This window comes from Nanorana parkeri, unplaced genomic scaffold (genome assembly GCF_000935625.1).
Source record: "Nanorana parkeri isolate BGI_ZX_2015 unplaced genomic scaffold, ASM93562v1 scaffold160, whole genome shotgun sequence".
In the NCBI taxonomy this organism is placed as follows: domain Eukaryota; kingdom Metazoa; phylum Chordata; class Amphibia; order Anura; family Dicroglossidae; genus Nanorana; species Nanorana parkeri.
The window spans coordinates 218041-236396 of record NW_017306428.1 but is presented as its reverse complement, the minus strand read 5'-3'; the positions used below and the strand labels follow the sequence as shown (position 1 = coordinate 236396).

At 37.8% G+C, this 18356-nt stretch overlaps 1 protein-coding gene across 1 annotated transcript in view; it reads left to right on the top strand.

Annotated features, from left to right (window-relative positions):
- CNTLN (centlein) overlaps window positions 1-18356 on the top strand; it is a 228074-nt gene that overhangs the window by 19258 nt on the left and 190460 nt on the right. Inside the window, exon 3 of the mRNA XM_018554459.1 lies at window positions 13822-13906. Within this exon, the coding sequence (XP_018409961.1) occupies window positions 13822-13906 (85 nt within the window). The remainder of the gene's footprint in view (window positions 1-13821; window positions 13907-18356) is intronic.

The window sequence follows — 18356 nt, the reverse complement described above, 5'->3', positions numbered from 1 at the left end:
ACTTTTCAGTTAGGTCAAATTGTGTACCTTTCATGTAGTTAGGTCAAATTGTGTACCTACCATGCCAGTGCTATATCCGCTTATATCAGTTTAATTTACTAATCCTTTAAAGTCCCTTTTATTGTTTTGCAAAACCAATCCCTGGACCCAACATTACTATTTTGTGTTGAATGATACAAAATAAGAATTTTTTTTTTTCACAAGTAAAGTTTTTATTGTTTTGAAACTTTGACAATGACAGGTATATAGACTTCGAACTGATAGTCATAAACAGCCACGTGATATCCAAAACTGTGTTACAATGCAATAAACCAATAAACCAAAAGGGTCGCAGTAACGAAAGTGGAATGAGGCCGAACATGGGAGACCGTATTCCATTGTATGGGTATCATATCTATTCACGTAGCAGGATGAAAAATAACTAATAATGTATACCTGAATTGTGTGGGTGAAGGGACCAACCGGTCTCATTAGTGCTGCAAGGTTATCATAACCCCAAACATTAGGAGAGGTGTAGATCAGGAAAGGTCTTTTCCAAAGGCTTTTGTAGATACTCTGATCTAACGTGGATATCGGGGATTTGTACACAAAATTGCGAAACACCACACTAACAAGGACACCACACCCCTAAATATGCAGAATACAAAAACAAAAATAGATAAATGGGGCTTTAAAAGTGTCATCAAATGCAAGGAGACCCAGTTCAAAATTGCACATACAAGTCGCTTATTGTATAAAAATATATATATTCTTTATTAAAATAAGGTAAGGGAAGTAGGGGACCATGCGGGCCAACGAATGGGGAAGGTACGCCTGTCCATGATGTGTCCTTCAAACAGTTACTGGATGCGTTCTGGAAGTCATAAAAATATATATGTGATTACTTTATATTTACACAGTGGGCTAACTATTATCATACAGGAGTATCAAAGCATATTCCTTCCATTAGAGGGCCATAGGGACATACAATGTACTTATATACAATGTTATACAGTGTTAGTAGTAACACAATCAAATAGAGTAAAGGTATCCTAATAGATCAAATACTATATCCATTTCAATCCCATAGATGCATAAACACAAGTTCAATATAAATCAAAAATAGAGCCGCTGAATAATATCAATAATATTTGATGAATTGTTTATTCAATGCCATTTGTGAATTGTTTTATATGTACTAATGTAGTATAATTTACTTACTAATGGACGTTTGTTGGTTAATGGGTGTGTGCCGCCCCAACAGGGGCATAGAATATGAGATCAAAAGAAACAAAGCGCTAAAGGTAGCTGTATGAGCAAAGGAATAAGCTATAATTGATTCTGGCGAGGTCAGTATGGAAGCTAATATAAAAGTATAAAACAGGACTAGCTTCATAAACAAGTATAGATATAACCAGTCTAACCAAAATACAAAAATCAATTAAAACCACTAAAATTCATTCAGATGGAATAAATAAACGAACAATGTTTAAAACGTCAAAATCGGTGTCCAATGCTTAAAACTTAAAATTTTGACGTTTTAAACATTGTTCGTTTATTTATTCCATCTGAATGAATTTTAGTGGTTTTAATTGATTTTTGTATTTTGGTTAGACTGGTTATATCTTTTGATACTACATTGAGCAGGTATATATATCCCAACATTTCAGTATGATTTGGTTTAGATGATATTATTCAGCGGCTCTATTTTTGATTTATAGTGAACTTGTGTTTATGCATCTATGGGATTGAAATGGATATAGTATTTGATCTATTAGGATACTTTTTGGATCCATTGGGACATACTTTTACTCTATTTGATTGTGTTACTACTAACACTGTATAACATTGTATATTAGTATATTAAGTATTAGTAACTGTTTTGAAGGACACATCATGAACAGGCGTACCTTCCCCATTCGTTGGCCCGCATGGTACCCTACTTCCCTTACCTCCTGGGTTGTTTGGGGTTGGCTCTCTGGCAGTAGGGACGCATGTCAGTAGGACAGAGATTCCATTAATGGTATTTATGATTGATCTTTTCATGTAATGTGGAACCTTAATTTTAATATATAACAATATTTTGGAAATGTACAAATATTGATGTATTGATTACTAGATCCTTATGATTATTATAGGCACCTCCGTATTTTCCTGATGAAGCCTTGAGCGAAACATGTTGAAAACTGGACACATCATAGATCCACTGAACATTTTATGGATGAATTTATTGATGCAATTATATAAAGAGATATTTAAGGAGATATATGTTAATAAGTTATTGTCATATACACAGTATGGATCTATATGCGATCCAGGGAGGTTTTGCACCATTTAATGATATCACTAATCTGTCATTTTTAGTATTTTAATAAAGAATATATATATTTTTATACAATAAGCGACTTGTATGTGCAATTTTGAACTGGGTCTCCTTGCATTTGATGACACTTTTAAAGCCCCATTTATCTATTTTTGCTTTTGTATTGTGGATATCTGGGATGCCAGCTGCGTATGAGGCGATCAAAATAAGACATTTTAAATGACAGGATCATTAAAACCATGAACAAATGGTAATATATTGCAGAGTACCAGTCCTTGGATATGGTGGCAGCATTAGTTTTCTTTACTTCAAATGTTTTTAACAATTGCAGCCAGAGCATACATCTTATGTTGATCTTGTCAGAATTGCAGTGTCTTTGTCATGTCCTGTGAAATGTACTGATATATCAAACAATGTTATCTTTCTTCCAAGCTATCTACTGCAAGCTACTAATAATTCCCGCCCCATGTAATGGAGAGAAAGACATGTCTGTAGTCCAAATCAGGAGTATCCTATTGTAACAACTATGGTTCAAAGATAGAGTGACGTCAGTGAGCATTGCCATCCTAGGACAGGAAGTGTGTTACTGGCAGAATTACCAAGTAAAAAGAAAAGCAATGCAGCCGCCACTTCTATATTGTTCATGGTTTTAGATACATTTCAAGACTGATCTTCAATCTCCCATTGCATAGATTTATAGTTCTGCCTGTGTGGATTAGTTGAATTTCCAAATTCAAGATGTGCAGGCAGGTGGCAGGACTAGGCGTAGCGAACACATTCGTTTTTTGGTGAGGGTAATCTATGATCTACCGTTTTCATTGGTGTTGCTTTCCTGATGTTTAATAAAACTCTAGGAGTGAAGCATTAAAGCTGGCTATAGATTTCTACCCATTGGTTTCAGAGAACAGACATGCAAACATTATCTGATCTGCTCTCAATGTCTGATGTACCAGATTAGGCCCTGAAGAGTAGTGATAGGGTGCATGAGGATTAGGATGAGGGTCTTCACCCTGTGCAGATAGTCATTGATTGCATCTATACTGGGTAAACAAGTAGAGTCAAACCATCTTTCCCAGACTGTCCAGTTAACCTGTTCCATGAAGATTATTGTATGGGGCATCCTAATTTACCAGTAGACATTAGATTGCCCCATGAACCAACAAGATCATTGGGAGACTGCTATTTAATGTGTATGTTGACTTCAACACTGCAGCATACAAGATTACTTTTCACTTCATCTTAGATAACCATGTGACGTAAGCAGGATGTGAAAAAGTCAGTGGGCTTTCTGCTAAAACAAAACTTTAGTTCATTTGTCCAAAACTGCTGGCAGGAGATTTTGGAGCACTTCATGCTTCCTTCCGCAGACGAGCTCTATGGGGATGCTGACTTAATTTTCCAGCAGGACTTGGCACCTGCCCACACTGCCAAAAGCACCAAAAACTGGTTCAATGACCGTGGGATTACTGTGCTTGATTGGCCAGCAAACTGGCCTGACCTGAACCCCATAGAGAATCTATGGGGCATTGCCAAGAGAAAGATGAGAGACATGAGACCGAACAATGCAGAAGAGCTGAAGGCCGCTATTGAAGCATCCTGGTCTTCCATAACACCTCAGCAGTGCCACAGGCTGATAGCTTTCATGCCACTCCGTATTGATGCAATAATTGCTGCAAAAGGGGCCCAAACCAAGTACTGAGTACATATGCATGCTTATACTTTTCAGAGGTCCGATATTGTTCTATGTACAATCCTTGTTTTTTTGATTGCATGTAATATTCTAATTTTCTGAGATTGTGGATTTGGGGTTTTCATGAGCTGTAAGCCATAATCATCACAATTTTGACAAATCACGGCTTGAACTATCTTTCTTTGCATGTAATGCAAAGTCTATCTCGTATATTAGTTTCACCTTTTAAGTTGCATTAGTGAAATAAATGAACTTTTGCACGATATTCTAATTATTCGAGTTTCACCTGTACTTTAGTAATCACAAACTCAAAACAAGTATACGAATCAAGATTTCTGACTTTTCTGTAACTGTAAAGTGGAACTTTGCATACAATCTAAAAATGTGCATACTGGCAGGTTTTTGTCGCAGAATATACTATACAGAAGAGACATACTGGGGGTGATTTACTAACCTAAACACACGCACGCACCAGGTGCGTGTGATTTTCACACAGCAAAACGTATTTATCAACCAAAAAGTCTCTAAAAGCATATTTCCACTAATGCCATATATGGAAAAATCATGCACATGATGCATATATAATGCTGCTTCACAGTTTAGACAAAAATGGTTAGCTCATGCATTTACATTCCTGCATTCATCAACGCAAGCAACACAACATAGAGCTAATTTACACAATATCACCTTGCAATTCATGCTTGGCTTTGCACAACACACCTGCTGGGTGTGTTCACACTACAAAGGTGTTTAGAGTCCACCCATAGATCATGCTGGGAGGGAACACACTACAGAGGTGTATACATGTTCGTGGTGTGTTTTATAAGGTTAGTAAATCAACCCCACTATGTCTATTCTGCAGTACAGGATTGTTGCCTACATGTTCACAGTCTTCCTGGTTAGGTACACTTAGCTGCGCATGCGCAACCCATTGTACAATTTTGGCATCTGCTAGGATGCATGAACTCCTGCGCACATGCAGGAGTACCTCATTCTGGCTCAGCCAATCAAAAAGGAAGAAGGTCTCTAACTCAGAAAAAGACCAGGGGAAGATGTTGGAACGACCGAGGTAGCCAGCAAACATTGCTTGTGGGGAGGTAAGTATAATTTAACTTTAAAAGCTGCATGCTTGTTTCAGGTCACTGATTCCAAAGGTGTTGATGGGTAGAGGAACAAGTATTTAGAGCTAGTATTTTCAGGATGAGGTCAACAATGACAGCCTCGTTATTTGCAAATAGTTTAGCAAACAGTCTCTAGAAGGGGTGATAAACAAATTGCTGCACTGCTAAATAATTTTTATGTAATATACAATATGTATATCTTGTTTGCCAGCTTTCCAAAAAGGGTTAATGAAAAAAGGCAAACCAATCAAAGATGTAGAAAGAAAAATGCAATTGATTTCTTTTTTTTTTTCTGTTGCTGATCACATGTGCCACATTCACTAGTTATCTAGAAGAATATCCAAGCCACAAGCAATATGTTAATTCCTTATGTCGATATTGTCAAATGACAGGGATTATTGTCTTCAGGCCAGAAAGCTTAATTGGCTTCTGCTGCACTACAGTTGGACTGCTTTAACACAATTTGGTCCCAAAAGGGAAGAGGGACCTGCTAAATTGGACAGGAATGAAGAAATAAAATCAGTAGCCTTATCAGTTCTTTAACAAAAGCTTTATTATTGTGTGCAGGACTTAAATCACTGCAGCAGAGGCATTGGACTTTTAATTACGATGTGCTCTGTGTTGGCATATTAGAACAAAGGTTTACCCCAGGTTTATGTGTGATGACAGATAAAATGAGAAAACAAAACAAAAAAAAAAATATTTTAATGCTGGGGTCTTTATAATGAAGACATTTACCATATTTTGGATGTTGCAGTAAACAAGATATATGAACATTTTAATGATACTATTGCATACATATGTTTGATTTAGATATCTTGTGCATATTGTGGATAAGTATTGATGTGCTTAGTTAGTTAAATTTGTTGTTAAGCCATATTGGTATGTATATGGGAGTAATTTTTACCCTTATAACTCCAGTGTCAAAAGCTTATGCTGCTGATCACCTTAACAATCGGATAAAGCCACACACCCACTCTTGGTGTTGGCCTTGAATGCAAAAAAAGCTTTATTGCAACATGCACAAACTTACAAAGCCAAACTGAAGCACAGGGCTCACCACCGAACCCTGCTCTTTCAACACGTTTCACCCAGAGGTGGGCCACCAGAATGATAAAGCCCTTGTGCATGCTTTATGCTGAAATTATATGTTTTCCACAATGCTGCTAAAAAAAATATGCACTGATTCTTTACTGAAAGAAATCTAGAGTCAGAGGTTTAACTTTAGAGTTTTGTATTAAAAGTTAAAAAGCATATGTATTTATTTATTTTACTTAAGATGTAATTATTCACTAAAAGAAAAAGTCCATGGACTTTTTTTTCCTGCATATGTTGCTTTAAGGCCCAATTTCTATATTTTAGGTTTTGCTGCACCACATTTGCATAGAGATGGCCAGACAGATTCATGCTTTTTTCCATCAACCTTTATGGAAGACTATAATGCCATTCTGCTAAATGTAAAAAGTCTCCAAATCAAGTGTGATTTAGATTTTAAATGTTACTTTTTTAAATTATTTTTCAAAATATTTGCTATTGCAGTCTATTGCCTAAAATCAGTCTATTGATGTTCAAATAAGGGGCTGTTAAAGCCAAATTAAAATTTTAGTTTAAATCAGCTAAATACATTTTTGGTGTAACAAAACAAAAGGTGGACACACCTTATAGTATGTTTTCTTTAAAAAAAAACAGCCATAGCTTAAGTAGGTAAGCCTGTCCCATGCTAGCATCTGCAGAGTGGAACCTTTGCTCTCTGTTCCCCTTTGCTTAGTCGGACCCAGGACCCTCTAGTCTCCAGGGAGCATGAGCTTTCCTGATTGCAGAGCTATAGGTCTGACTCGGTAGAGATGAGCTGAACTTCATGCACTGCCTTCCCAAAGAGAGAAAGAGTCCCATTCTGCAGCTGCTAGCAGGATACAGGCTTTTCTACTCAGGTTAGAGATGGGCAAAACGGTTCATCTGCATGAGCGCTCCTCATCTTTTCACTCTTCTGAGGGAGCCGCTCAATAGATCCGGATCACTCATGAGCTACCCATCTCTAACTCAGGTTGAAGATGCTTCATATAGTAAACAAACTGTAAAACAATGTGCACAACTTTTGATGCTCCTGGAATATATAAAGTAGATTTAAACTGAAGGTTCAATTGGTCTTTAAGAGTTTTAAGAGTCACTTATGATGTTTCATTCCTTGTGAATGTGGGGCAGTTCTCTCTCCAGAAGTTCCATAGAGTTCCAACAACCCAGCAGAGTTTGAATGCTGTCAGCACCCAGTTTTAAAGGATAACTGTAATAAGAGAAACATGAAGCTGCCATTCTCAGAAAACAGCTAGCAATGTTAGTTGCCCGACTATGTCTGACTTTTAATACCTCTGAGTCACTGGCCAATGAATCAAATGAAAGTCAGAGAAAACTCAGAGCTTCTTGTCCCTACACTGGGACAGTGGCTTAGAAAATACAGAAGACAAAGAATTCAGCATGTCAGCAGGAAAACTAGCATTTGCTGATGCCAGAACAGCAATACCAGCTGACAGATTTCCTTATCATACATCTTCACAGGCATCCAGAGAGGCGATCTCACTGTTGGAGTTTCTGACTTCAGCTTCCCACCATAAATGTGAAAGTTCCTGTGTGCATGCACAGGAGTTATATCATCCCTCCCGAACCGATCAGGAGGCAGAAGATACCAAACCTGGAAGAAGACGGAAAGGGTCAAGATGGAAGCACATTATACAAACATCTCCTGGGAGACAAACAATGTCAAGTTTGTGTTGTCGGTTTACTAGTGCTTTAAAACGCCACAACTAACATGCTCAGTCTGAGGGCAAGTGAGATGATGATGGAGGGGGCACGTTTTGAAGCTCTAGCTGATATCCGTGAAAAATGAAAATATTTCAGTTTGATATTAGCATCTAATAAACTCTGTTATTACAGCTCTAGCAAAATATGCTTTGTAACCTGACTGTGGCACTTTTGTTGAATATATTCCATAGTGTCTAAATAGCACTTTACTTGCATACGTGCCAACATTCAAACCCATTTTCACTTGTCATTCAGAAATAATGATTATTCCATGTCTATAATATTTCATCTTTGGGCATCTCATTAAAAATGGGCCGGGACCCAGAAAACATGATGTGTTCTTCTCTGCAAACTTCTAGCATGTGCTACAATAGTTTAGAAGAATAGCCTGTTAATGATCTGGAATAAATTGTCAGATTTGGGGAGATGATAAAAAGTAAATATGGATAATTCGCGTGGCTCTGTACAGCTCCGTTAAATGTTTAAAATGTTCTTCTCAGGGGAAATTGATTGGTGCTTAAAAGTTTTACAAATTGACAGCATCTCCTTACTTCATTTTTCATCCTAAAGAAGTCGGCAAATATCCGTAGCTCAAGTCATTATGGTACATCAGTGTTTCTAATTAGCTAAACAGGAGTTTGTTTCAGTCATTGATCTTCATAAACCTCTTGACAGAATCTAATTTCTTGGTGTTTTTTCCCCCTAATCTCTCGGACCGTTTAGTAGGACACATAGGATATTACTTTCAAGAAGTAAAGCAGTTAAACTGGCTTTTAGTTAACAGTAGTGTATTTTTTACTTCTTTTTTTTTTTAAAAACGTCAAAATGGGTTTTTAGCAAGTGTAGTATTTGTAATTTGATCTATTGAATTTTACTGTTTGATTTTTTCCTTTTTATGTGCATGTCCTCATTCTTCTTGACACAATCATCATCTTTGACAGTATGTCTTAGATGATACTATAGTGACTACAACATCAAAATAGATGTAAGCCTGTAGTTTAAAACTATGCCTGCGTCTGATATTCCAGGTCTAATTATAACAAGTTAAGAAAAATAAAGTAGTTAAATATATTATAATCTCTACAGAAATCATTTTCTGCAAACATTGCTAATTTAAATATGTGTACTATCAATCCATGTAAAGGAAATTAGTAAAAGCCACAGAGCTCATCCATGAGTACATCTTATGGGAAAACTGTGTTCTGTGAATGAATACCTTATATCATTTTAATTTGCAGATTTGTTGGTAAAACTGCTTTCATATTTAATTCATATTTTACCAGCTGGACAATGGTAGAACATAGGCATGTATTTAAAAATGCTTTTTCATTATACTAATAATCTGAAAATGATTCTCTTCTAATGTGCTGCAGAAAGTTAAAGGCAATATTATAAAGAAGTAACATAAAAAAAACAAGTTAAGGAATGCTGGCGTGGCATACAAATTTGGAATTCCCATGTTGGTACTGTGACGCTTCTCCAAGTCTGATTTCTGCAGTGGAAGGAAGGGACTTTCCAATAAAAGTGGAAATCCCTGTGTTTATTTGGAGAACGCTGTAATTTCAAAAAAGGCTGCAATATTTTGTGGTGGTGCCACAATATCAATTTTGACCAATAAGTGTAGCTACTGGTAAAAACTGTAATTGCAGTCCTCTGTCCTGGAAACCCCTAGACCCTACTGACAGAAGGGACCTCTCCGTGTTGTTGTTTGCAGGGATTATGAATAAATAGGATGCCCAGTGTTAGTGGATATCTCCTTTTGATTTGTGAACGATTGTTCCAGACAGCCTGTTTATACTTACAGGTTAGAAGTATGCTAATTTTCTGATCATGTATGTACATTAACACATTTGTAATTTGGGTTTGAAAGGATTGGTTATTTTTCCCAAGGGCATTTTTTTGGGGTTGATGTTTACAGCTGATATTGTTTATGCGCATTCACAAAAAAATGTATGTTTGCAAACCTACAGCATATGCTGATTGTTGCAACTTCCTACTATTTGTGTTTTTGTTAGGCATTTTGCTGGCATATTGCAAAGAGCATAAATAGTTGTGTTCCGATGTTCCCAATGGTTATACATTGCATTTCATAAAAAAAAAAAAAGTATGTATATAATTATAAAGAATGGTGAAGTATAATTTGTTTACATTGGAATGGTTGATTTAAGTAGAGAGTGGGAAAATGTAATACATAAAGGTAAATAATTTTGGGAATAGAAGAGGGAAAAGTATGATGCAATAGACAATGCTATGGAGGGAGATTGTAAAGGAAAACTAGAGAAAAACATTTGGACCCACCAAGCGAACACCACCAGATGTATCAATGTCAATGCTAGAGGGTGCAGTATGAAATAAGTGTTTTAATAGATGCGTTGGCCACAGCTGCCTAAATTGGACCTAAGATCTAAATGTAAACCATGCACAGTCTCATGAGTAACTCCACAGGAAAGCACAACATGTAAAGGTTTAAATGAGGAAAAAAATATATATTCCAAAGACAAATATAAAAAGTTCCCCAGCATGTTTTGGTCATTAGCAGACTTGGCAGCCTTCTGGCTTCCAGATGATTATTGGGAAACTGAAGCCATGTTTGGATTGCTCGTTCTAAAGCCTGCAACATACTGCATGCCAAGCTGTCCAGAGTACAGCAAAGCAGTAAGGCACGGACGTTTGCATGCAGTGTGTGAGCTGAACGCGGCCAGATTAAAGACTGCATCTTCAGCCAATCTGCTCGCGAACCGAATGGACTTCACATCCTGATGCACGGGTTTATACGCGCGGGCTGATTGGCTGAATATGACATTTTTCAATTTGGCACGCTTAGCTATGAGAGCTCTCGCAAGCTGACGCGTCGCAGTGAAAATGATATGACACACTGCAGGCGAAGGCTCTCCCACCACCGCTGTGCGCTGCTTCGCGTGCAGTGTGCTAGCTTTAAAAGTAACACTCTCAATAGTTTCACAAGTAACAGGCCTAAAAAAACGCATCCCATTATCACTTTGGTCAATTTATTTGTTTGTTTACAATACAGAAATACATGCACAATCCATCAGAAGGAAGTTAGAATGTGTCAGTGATTATGAGTAAAACAGCAGAAATATACTTTTTTGAAACCTTTGGCTGCATGGTACATTGCCTCTTTTTGCAGAAGGCGGCTTAGACTTCTTTGTTACTAGGAAGTGATAGCATCCATTTTTTCCCCAATAATTATTTTTATGATTTAAGATTTTTCTGTATGGTTTGGTGCATTTATGAATATGTTATGGAGTCACTCATGGGACTTTGCTTGTTTACCTTTTTAAGTTGATAGCCCACTTTCCAAATGTTCCAAATGTTTTTCAGCACATGAACTGCATTGCAAGTCCATAGGTTAACATAGATCATTGGGTGTACTGTTTTGGTAAAAATGCTATACTGCTTTGTAATGTAGACTTTGGCTTGCAGAAAAATATAAGCTAGTGGGCTGGCAAGGAAAGTGTTAATATTGTAGTGCATGCAGGCCCTGCACAGATCACAAATGGTTTAATATTCAATACTGTGCAGTCATGCTGTCAATGGATTAATGACAGTGTATACTACAAGCTCTAGGGAACATACTCTGAGCTGCAAGCCTTTACACCTTTGTTGTCTGTTGTGCAGATGTCACCAGCTGTGCTACTGCCCATACAAAACTCACAAGCTGACGCCAGCAATACCTAATGTGTGGTGTGCTATTCTGTCGTAGTATGATATGCTAGAAGACTTGTACAATAGGATTTTGTCCATGTTTAGAACTATGTGGTTCTCTTAAGGACAATGTGTATTTAAGACATAATAAAAGTCTATTTTTTTTTTTTTTTTACTGTGTGGTTGGAAACATGTAACTTTGTTAAAAATAATCTAGACACTATGTATTTACTTTATAAACTTTTTACACAGCATAAACCCAACACTTTCTTAAATGGCCAGCTTTGTGTTAACGGTTTTTCAGAATATACATGACAAAATTAAATGATTATTGGAAAGGTTAACCTATTTTTCTCATGCAAACTAGTCATTCATGTATTTATTTTCAAGTTTAGAGTGTTAAAAATTACATTTGGAACTTGTTTGCTGCTGACATTAAGGAATTTTGCATTTAACTTTATATTTATTAGAGGTGCACCGAAATGAAAATTTTAAAAACAAAACTGAAATGAAAAAAAAAAATGTCGGGCCGAAACCAAAATTTTTTTTCTGTCTTTTTCAAATCTTTAAAAATATTTTATATTTATTTTTTATTAAATATTTTTATTTTTTGCTTTGGGGAAATATTAGGGATCTAAACAGACCCCTGATATTTCCCTTTTAAAATAGAAAAAGAGATTGAGGACTTTGTGTTCTCAATCTCTTTTTCTGCATCCCCTGTTATAAATGAACAGGAAGCCTCTGTTCTGAGTGTTCCTGTTCATTTATAACACATCCACAATCATGAATGCACAGGAAGTGATGTAGATAATTTCCCATTCATTCACAATTGAGGACAGAGTAAACAGACTCTGTCTTCAATTATTTAAAAACACTCAGCGATCACTGATCGCTGTGTGTACTCGTTCTCCTTCCTGACACGCTGTCACAAGAGGCTGAGCGAGCAGTGCGGGGAGGATATCTCAATCTGACATCTGACCCCTACCCTGCACCGCCGGCCGGCTTCCTGTGACAGCGCTGGTGGTCTCCGTCAACATTGCCACTCTCCTGTTCTGTGACAGCAGGCTGAGTGGTGCAGGGAAGAGAGACGCTGGCTGCTCACAGCTCTCTCCTCCCGCAGCGCTCGGCCTCCTGTGACGGTTTCTCTCCTCCTTACTGGTTCACAGAGCCGTGCTCAGCGGGGAGGAGGGAGAGAAGAGATGCCCCGCTATTTCGGCAGAAAATTGGCACTTTCAGCATTTTACCAATAGTGCCATTTTCGGCCGATTTATATATCGGGGCATCCCTGATATTTATACATCGAATCTAAAGTGTGCTTCTCAAGGGGTTTGACATTTTTTAGGACATCAAGATTTCCCTAAACCTTGTTAATATCATTTTAACTTTTCTTGACTGGAACATTGTACCCAGTCGAAGACAGATTAAGAAAAAACGGGGCCTTAGGGGCCATAGCAGCTTTGGTCCCCCATCCCTTTGACTGACATTGGTAAGGAATTCTGTGGGCACAGAGAAGCTGGCCCATTTGCATTGTCTGTGCTGGCATGGCCCACATCATCAGACCCCAAGTGCTCCACTATCCCTCTTGTTTACTGTAGAACAGGGATTTTGTAGCTTGGCCCCATAGACCTTACTCTGGCCCTAGGCTCATGCCTAGCTTACCGTGTTGATGATTTGATTTTGCTGGTTAATATCACATAACTGAATGCAAGTTACTGTTGCTGCAAGATCACATAACCAATTTTCCATTACATTATTGTGTGTATTTTCTAGCTGCTTTAGAATTGCAGTTGATATTGAAGGAAATGCATAACTCTGTGGTTGAACTGATCACTGTTCCACATATGCAGGCTCTAGGAATCAATTACATGTTAGCTTTTACTTTTTTAACATCTCTAGAATAAATTACTAGCTAGAACTGGATGGTTCTGTTCTCATGAATACATCGCAATCAAGGATATCACTGCTTTCTTTATGCATAGGTGAAGATTGTAATCTTGGTATGGTTTCATGGCTGCAAAGCTTTTCCACATGCAAGGAAATAAAGTTGTCATAATTGCCAGTAGGGATAATTTGCTGTCATTTGCCATATGCATGCTGATTAATTCTATTGGGGCTGTCGGTCACGGATAATTTTATTCTCGGCTTTTTAAAATTACATTTATCACTAAGATTTAGGAAATTCAAATGATTAAGTACAAATTAGTTCTAATAATGTGTAATATATATCTTTTTATGTCTTGTTCCAGAGAAAAAAGTAAGGCAGAGGCCAAAGACAGAAAAGTGCTGGAAATTCTACAGATGAAAGACAGCCAAATACAAGAGCTTGAACAGGTTGGTGTTAATTATGTTTTACACATAAAAAACACACAAAAATGAAAAATAAAGATCTGTCCCAATATACATCACTTGAGTACACGTGTGTGTTTAATTTGTATGCCGTTTTTTGGTCTGGCCATGCAAAGCTTCTGAAAGCTAAATTTGTACTGGTTGCTATAATTAAGATACTATCTGTTTTCTCTGTGACATGGGGCTCCCTGTTGGTGAGATTTTTGACTGGTCTCTTGGTGCGGGATCTTCACCCATCTTGATTGGCCAGAATGACGTAACTCCCATATATGTGCATTTACTATGGCTTAACCCTTTTTGACCATAGTTCTCTTCAGGGCTACAGGAGGAAATATACTAATGTCCTGCGGTGACCCAAAAGTCAGTATATAGCAGGCTATTGCTAGTACTGATCCACCCCTCTGGCTGATTGACAGCCCCCCTCTCCAGTTTGTTCCTCCAGTCAGCACTAGAGAAACTGAGAGGGGAAATCCCTGTGAGGAGTGGTGACTGACAGTCACCGCTCTCTGCAGTGAGAGGATCAGGAAGTTGGCAATCGCTGGTGTGTGTTTGCTGACTTCCCAATCAATAGAGCCGACCTGTGACAGCTTCAGTGTCACAGGTCAGCTTGAATTATGTGGATGAGTGTTTTTCACTCACCCAATAATTCTCCTTTTTTATAATAATGAAAAAAAAATCAGCACAATGTCCAGCTAGTCGCCACAAAAGCCTATTTAAACTGTTTGAACGTTTTAAATGAAAAACAAAGTTTTTTGTTGCCTTCATTTGTAAATACATGTGAAGCCATCCTGCCATGTCAAGTATCCTCTGCAAAGTGTGGTCCCTAGCTTAAAATTATCAAAGCTCCCAATTTGGTAGATGGATAAAGCTATGAATAGCTGGAGAGTGTGCTGAGAAATGTTTCAGCACGGCACAGCAGGGGGGAGGAGGAATGCAGACTCACAGCTGTCTCTCCTCCCTACCAGCCCTGGCTCCAGCGGTCTCTGTCTCCTCCGATCTCTGCTGCCCCTGCTGATGCAGGTAGGGAGAGCAGCGGGGATCGAAGGGGACACAAACCACAGCATGCAGCGGTCTCCCAGTGTGAAGGAGAATGGGGGGGGGGAGCAAAGCTGATGCGGCTGTGGAGGAGTTGGAAGTGCCCCCCATTCTCAGACATGAATTAGCAGAAAACTGGGACACAAACAAGGGAACAAAGCCTTGCAATGATAAATGCTGCAAACTCATCAGATTCACATCAATCCAATAAAAGTGTCACACACACAAAAGGAACCTTCAATATTTCTTAATCATAAAGCTGCATCTCCAATAATGTGGTGTACCCTATTCAATGCAACCAGAGATGTTACATTGATGAAATAGGACAGAAATTACAAACATAATGAATCTACATAGGCACACCAATAAATAACATAAGGAAGATGATTGCTGCATACTTGTGGGACATCATTTCTAACAACCAGACCAGTCTATGGAACACAATATTTTGTTTTTTAAATGGAACTTTAGTTAGTAGCACAGTAGAACCTTCTTAAAGAGGAAGGTATTTCCATGTCTCATTCTACCACATATCCCAAAAATAAGAGGATTATTCCTCATTACAGGACAGTGGGCGGAGTCATGAAAATCATTGCTTTTTGCCCCTTCAGTCAGATGCATTTCGAAAGCTACTGGTGTATAGTACAAATATAGCATAGTCTTGAATATAGAACTACAAACTATTTTGTATATAGAAAGTAGTTAATTAAATAATGGTATACTCAATTCAAAATCCTATATGGATATTAAAGTGGGCCTTGCAGTATAAAACAAGTTCCACGTGTGTGTGTGTGTGTGTGTGTGTGTGTGTGTGTGTGGTTAGTACTTACTGTATACTGTATGTACCATATACCCAGCTTCCATTTTGCAGAGTGTGAAGTCACCATCCTTCTGTTGAGATCAATGAAAACACAGAGTATCCCAAATCTCACAAAAAGATGCTTCAATACAGGACAGGAGCATCTCCTAATGGGATTTTGGATTATCAACATTGTCATGTCTAGGTGCTACGTGTGAAAGCAGGGGGTAAGGCAAGTATGTTAAATAATGTTTCTCCCTACATGTGTTTTTTTTGTATTTTATTTTAAAGTTACTTTTTATGATGGGGGTGGTGGTGATAATGTTTTTTACTGCAAGGTCCACTTTAAATAGAAGTGTATGTACAAAGTCCAATAGAATTTCAAGTCAAAAATGGTTTATTGACTCGATTGCCATCACATCATATAGCGATGTTTCCAAACAACAGTGGTTCCTTCTTCTGCAGTAAGGACAACTTTTGCAGTAAACAAAAAAACACTGCACCCACATATAAGACTGCCATTGTAACCATGTACTTCACCGCTGACCACCACTGTATCAAGACACTTCTCAATTGAAATAAAATAATACCACCACCCCTCTGTCTGCAGTTGCTCCTGCACTCAAGTCAAAATAAACTGCTGCATATACAATATACTCCTTACAGCTGTCCCTTCGCTGTATACATTGTATTATAGAGTAAGATGATACTTGCCTTACTTCACTCAGTTCCTATAGGAAAGGAAGTCTGCTATTCTCGAATAGTGCCTACTCATGTGGCAATATCTCATGACCTTCTCCTGGCTTGATCATCTGACAGTCTCGGCTCTCATGTGACCCAATCCCAGGGCACCTACGAGCATTTAGCTCTTTCTCCAAAACCTTGTAGGCTTTTAGGCTCTGCAAGGTTGCAAGTGCAAACAAAATAGTGCAGACCGCCAATTATCCATAAAATCAATTAATTTAAATTACAATATCTTAAAAATGTTGTATTGTAAAACCCATAATACACTTTGTGTACAAACTTCAACCCAGGATTCATCATTACCCATTTCTTCAAGGAATATTAGACTAGGTACTAACCTCTTCCTCTATATCTCTCTTGAGTCGTTCTTCTTCCAATCATTAACCCTTGCTTGATCTATGGGATATTAGTATATTCAATCACCATTTGCCTTCCAAAACCGCATATATCCTCTTTATTTACTTTATACCCACCTTTACTGCAATTGATAATAAAGTTACTAAATCTAAACAATATTACACTTTCACCCATAATAAAGTATAACATAGACTATGCAGATATAGCCAATATTTAACTGAGTGACAGTATTTCTAACTATGGATGAACAAACTGCAGACTCCAATGCAAGGGCATACAAAAATAATTCACCTGCCAGTCTCAATGGCTGCATTTTGTGATTCCTGTGTTTCTTTACATGAGAGAGTTGTTATGTCGCCACCTATCTAGCATGTTGTTACTTTTTCTATACCACATATTTTTAAATTGGAGGGATCTTTATTGTGTTTTATCTTGATGTTCAGTTAGATTATGTATTTTAACTTAATTTTTTATATTTCTGATGTGTTCAGCAATCCTTGTTTTCAATTTTCCTACTGGTTCTACCAATATATTGTTGCCCCACAAGGACATTTTAATAGGTGACATTATTAGCTGTATCACAACCATAATATCCTACAACAGGGACAACTTTAGTGGCAGGTTTTACCTTCATTAATTCTAAGCAGAAAATATGATACCTTTTTTATTTTTACTGCTACTTTACTGTAAAAAAAAAAAAAATCTTTGTGATAAAACTAGAAACTAAATACTTTCCAGGGCAAGAGCTCTTTTATAGATATGTTTTTATTTTTTTTAGGGAGTACCCTTCCTAACTGCTCATCACTTTGGGATATACCAATGTTTGTTAAAAAGTCTTCTTTACCAATTCTATATCTGTAAAAAATAATTCATATCCATTTTTATATTCTAAATTTCTCTTTAACCACTCAAGTCAACCACTTAAGTCCCCAAGTACTATTTATTTTGCCAAATGTCATCAACAGAAATTAAGCAGTCTCACTCCTCAAGCTCAAGCTTAAATACAAAAGTTTGTTGTATGTGCTTTGTTGCCCTGTGCACAGACTTCTCCTGCCTACAGCCAACCATGGCTGTTCCTGCATAATCGTCTAACTAATCGATTATGAAAATAATCCTTAGTTGCAGCCCTAAAGTGGGGGTTTATTGGTTTGCACTGCCAGCTCGTCTGGGTATGCTGAGTTCCAGAAGCAGCTGCAGTTTTGACAGTGTGACTCCTGCAGGGAACCCTTGTCAGTCAACACAGCATGGCTAGGTGGGAAGTTCAGTAGAAGAAACCCACACCTCCGCCCTTAGAGTCGGGGAGCAGTGTGCTTTAGCTGGCTATGCAAGGGGCAATAACATTTCTCAAGTGAGAGAAAAAAAAATGATGTGACAGAGGTGCAACTTTCTCCTGTTAAACATCCCGCCCAGCCCTGCTGTGTTGCTTTAGATGGCTGTGTATGTAATTCAAGTGGCAATAAAGTTTTTGGAAGGTGGAGAGAAAAAATATGTGATGCAGGT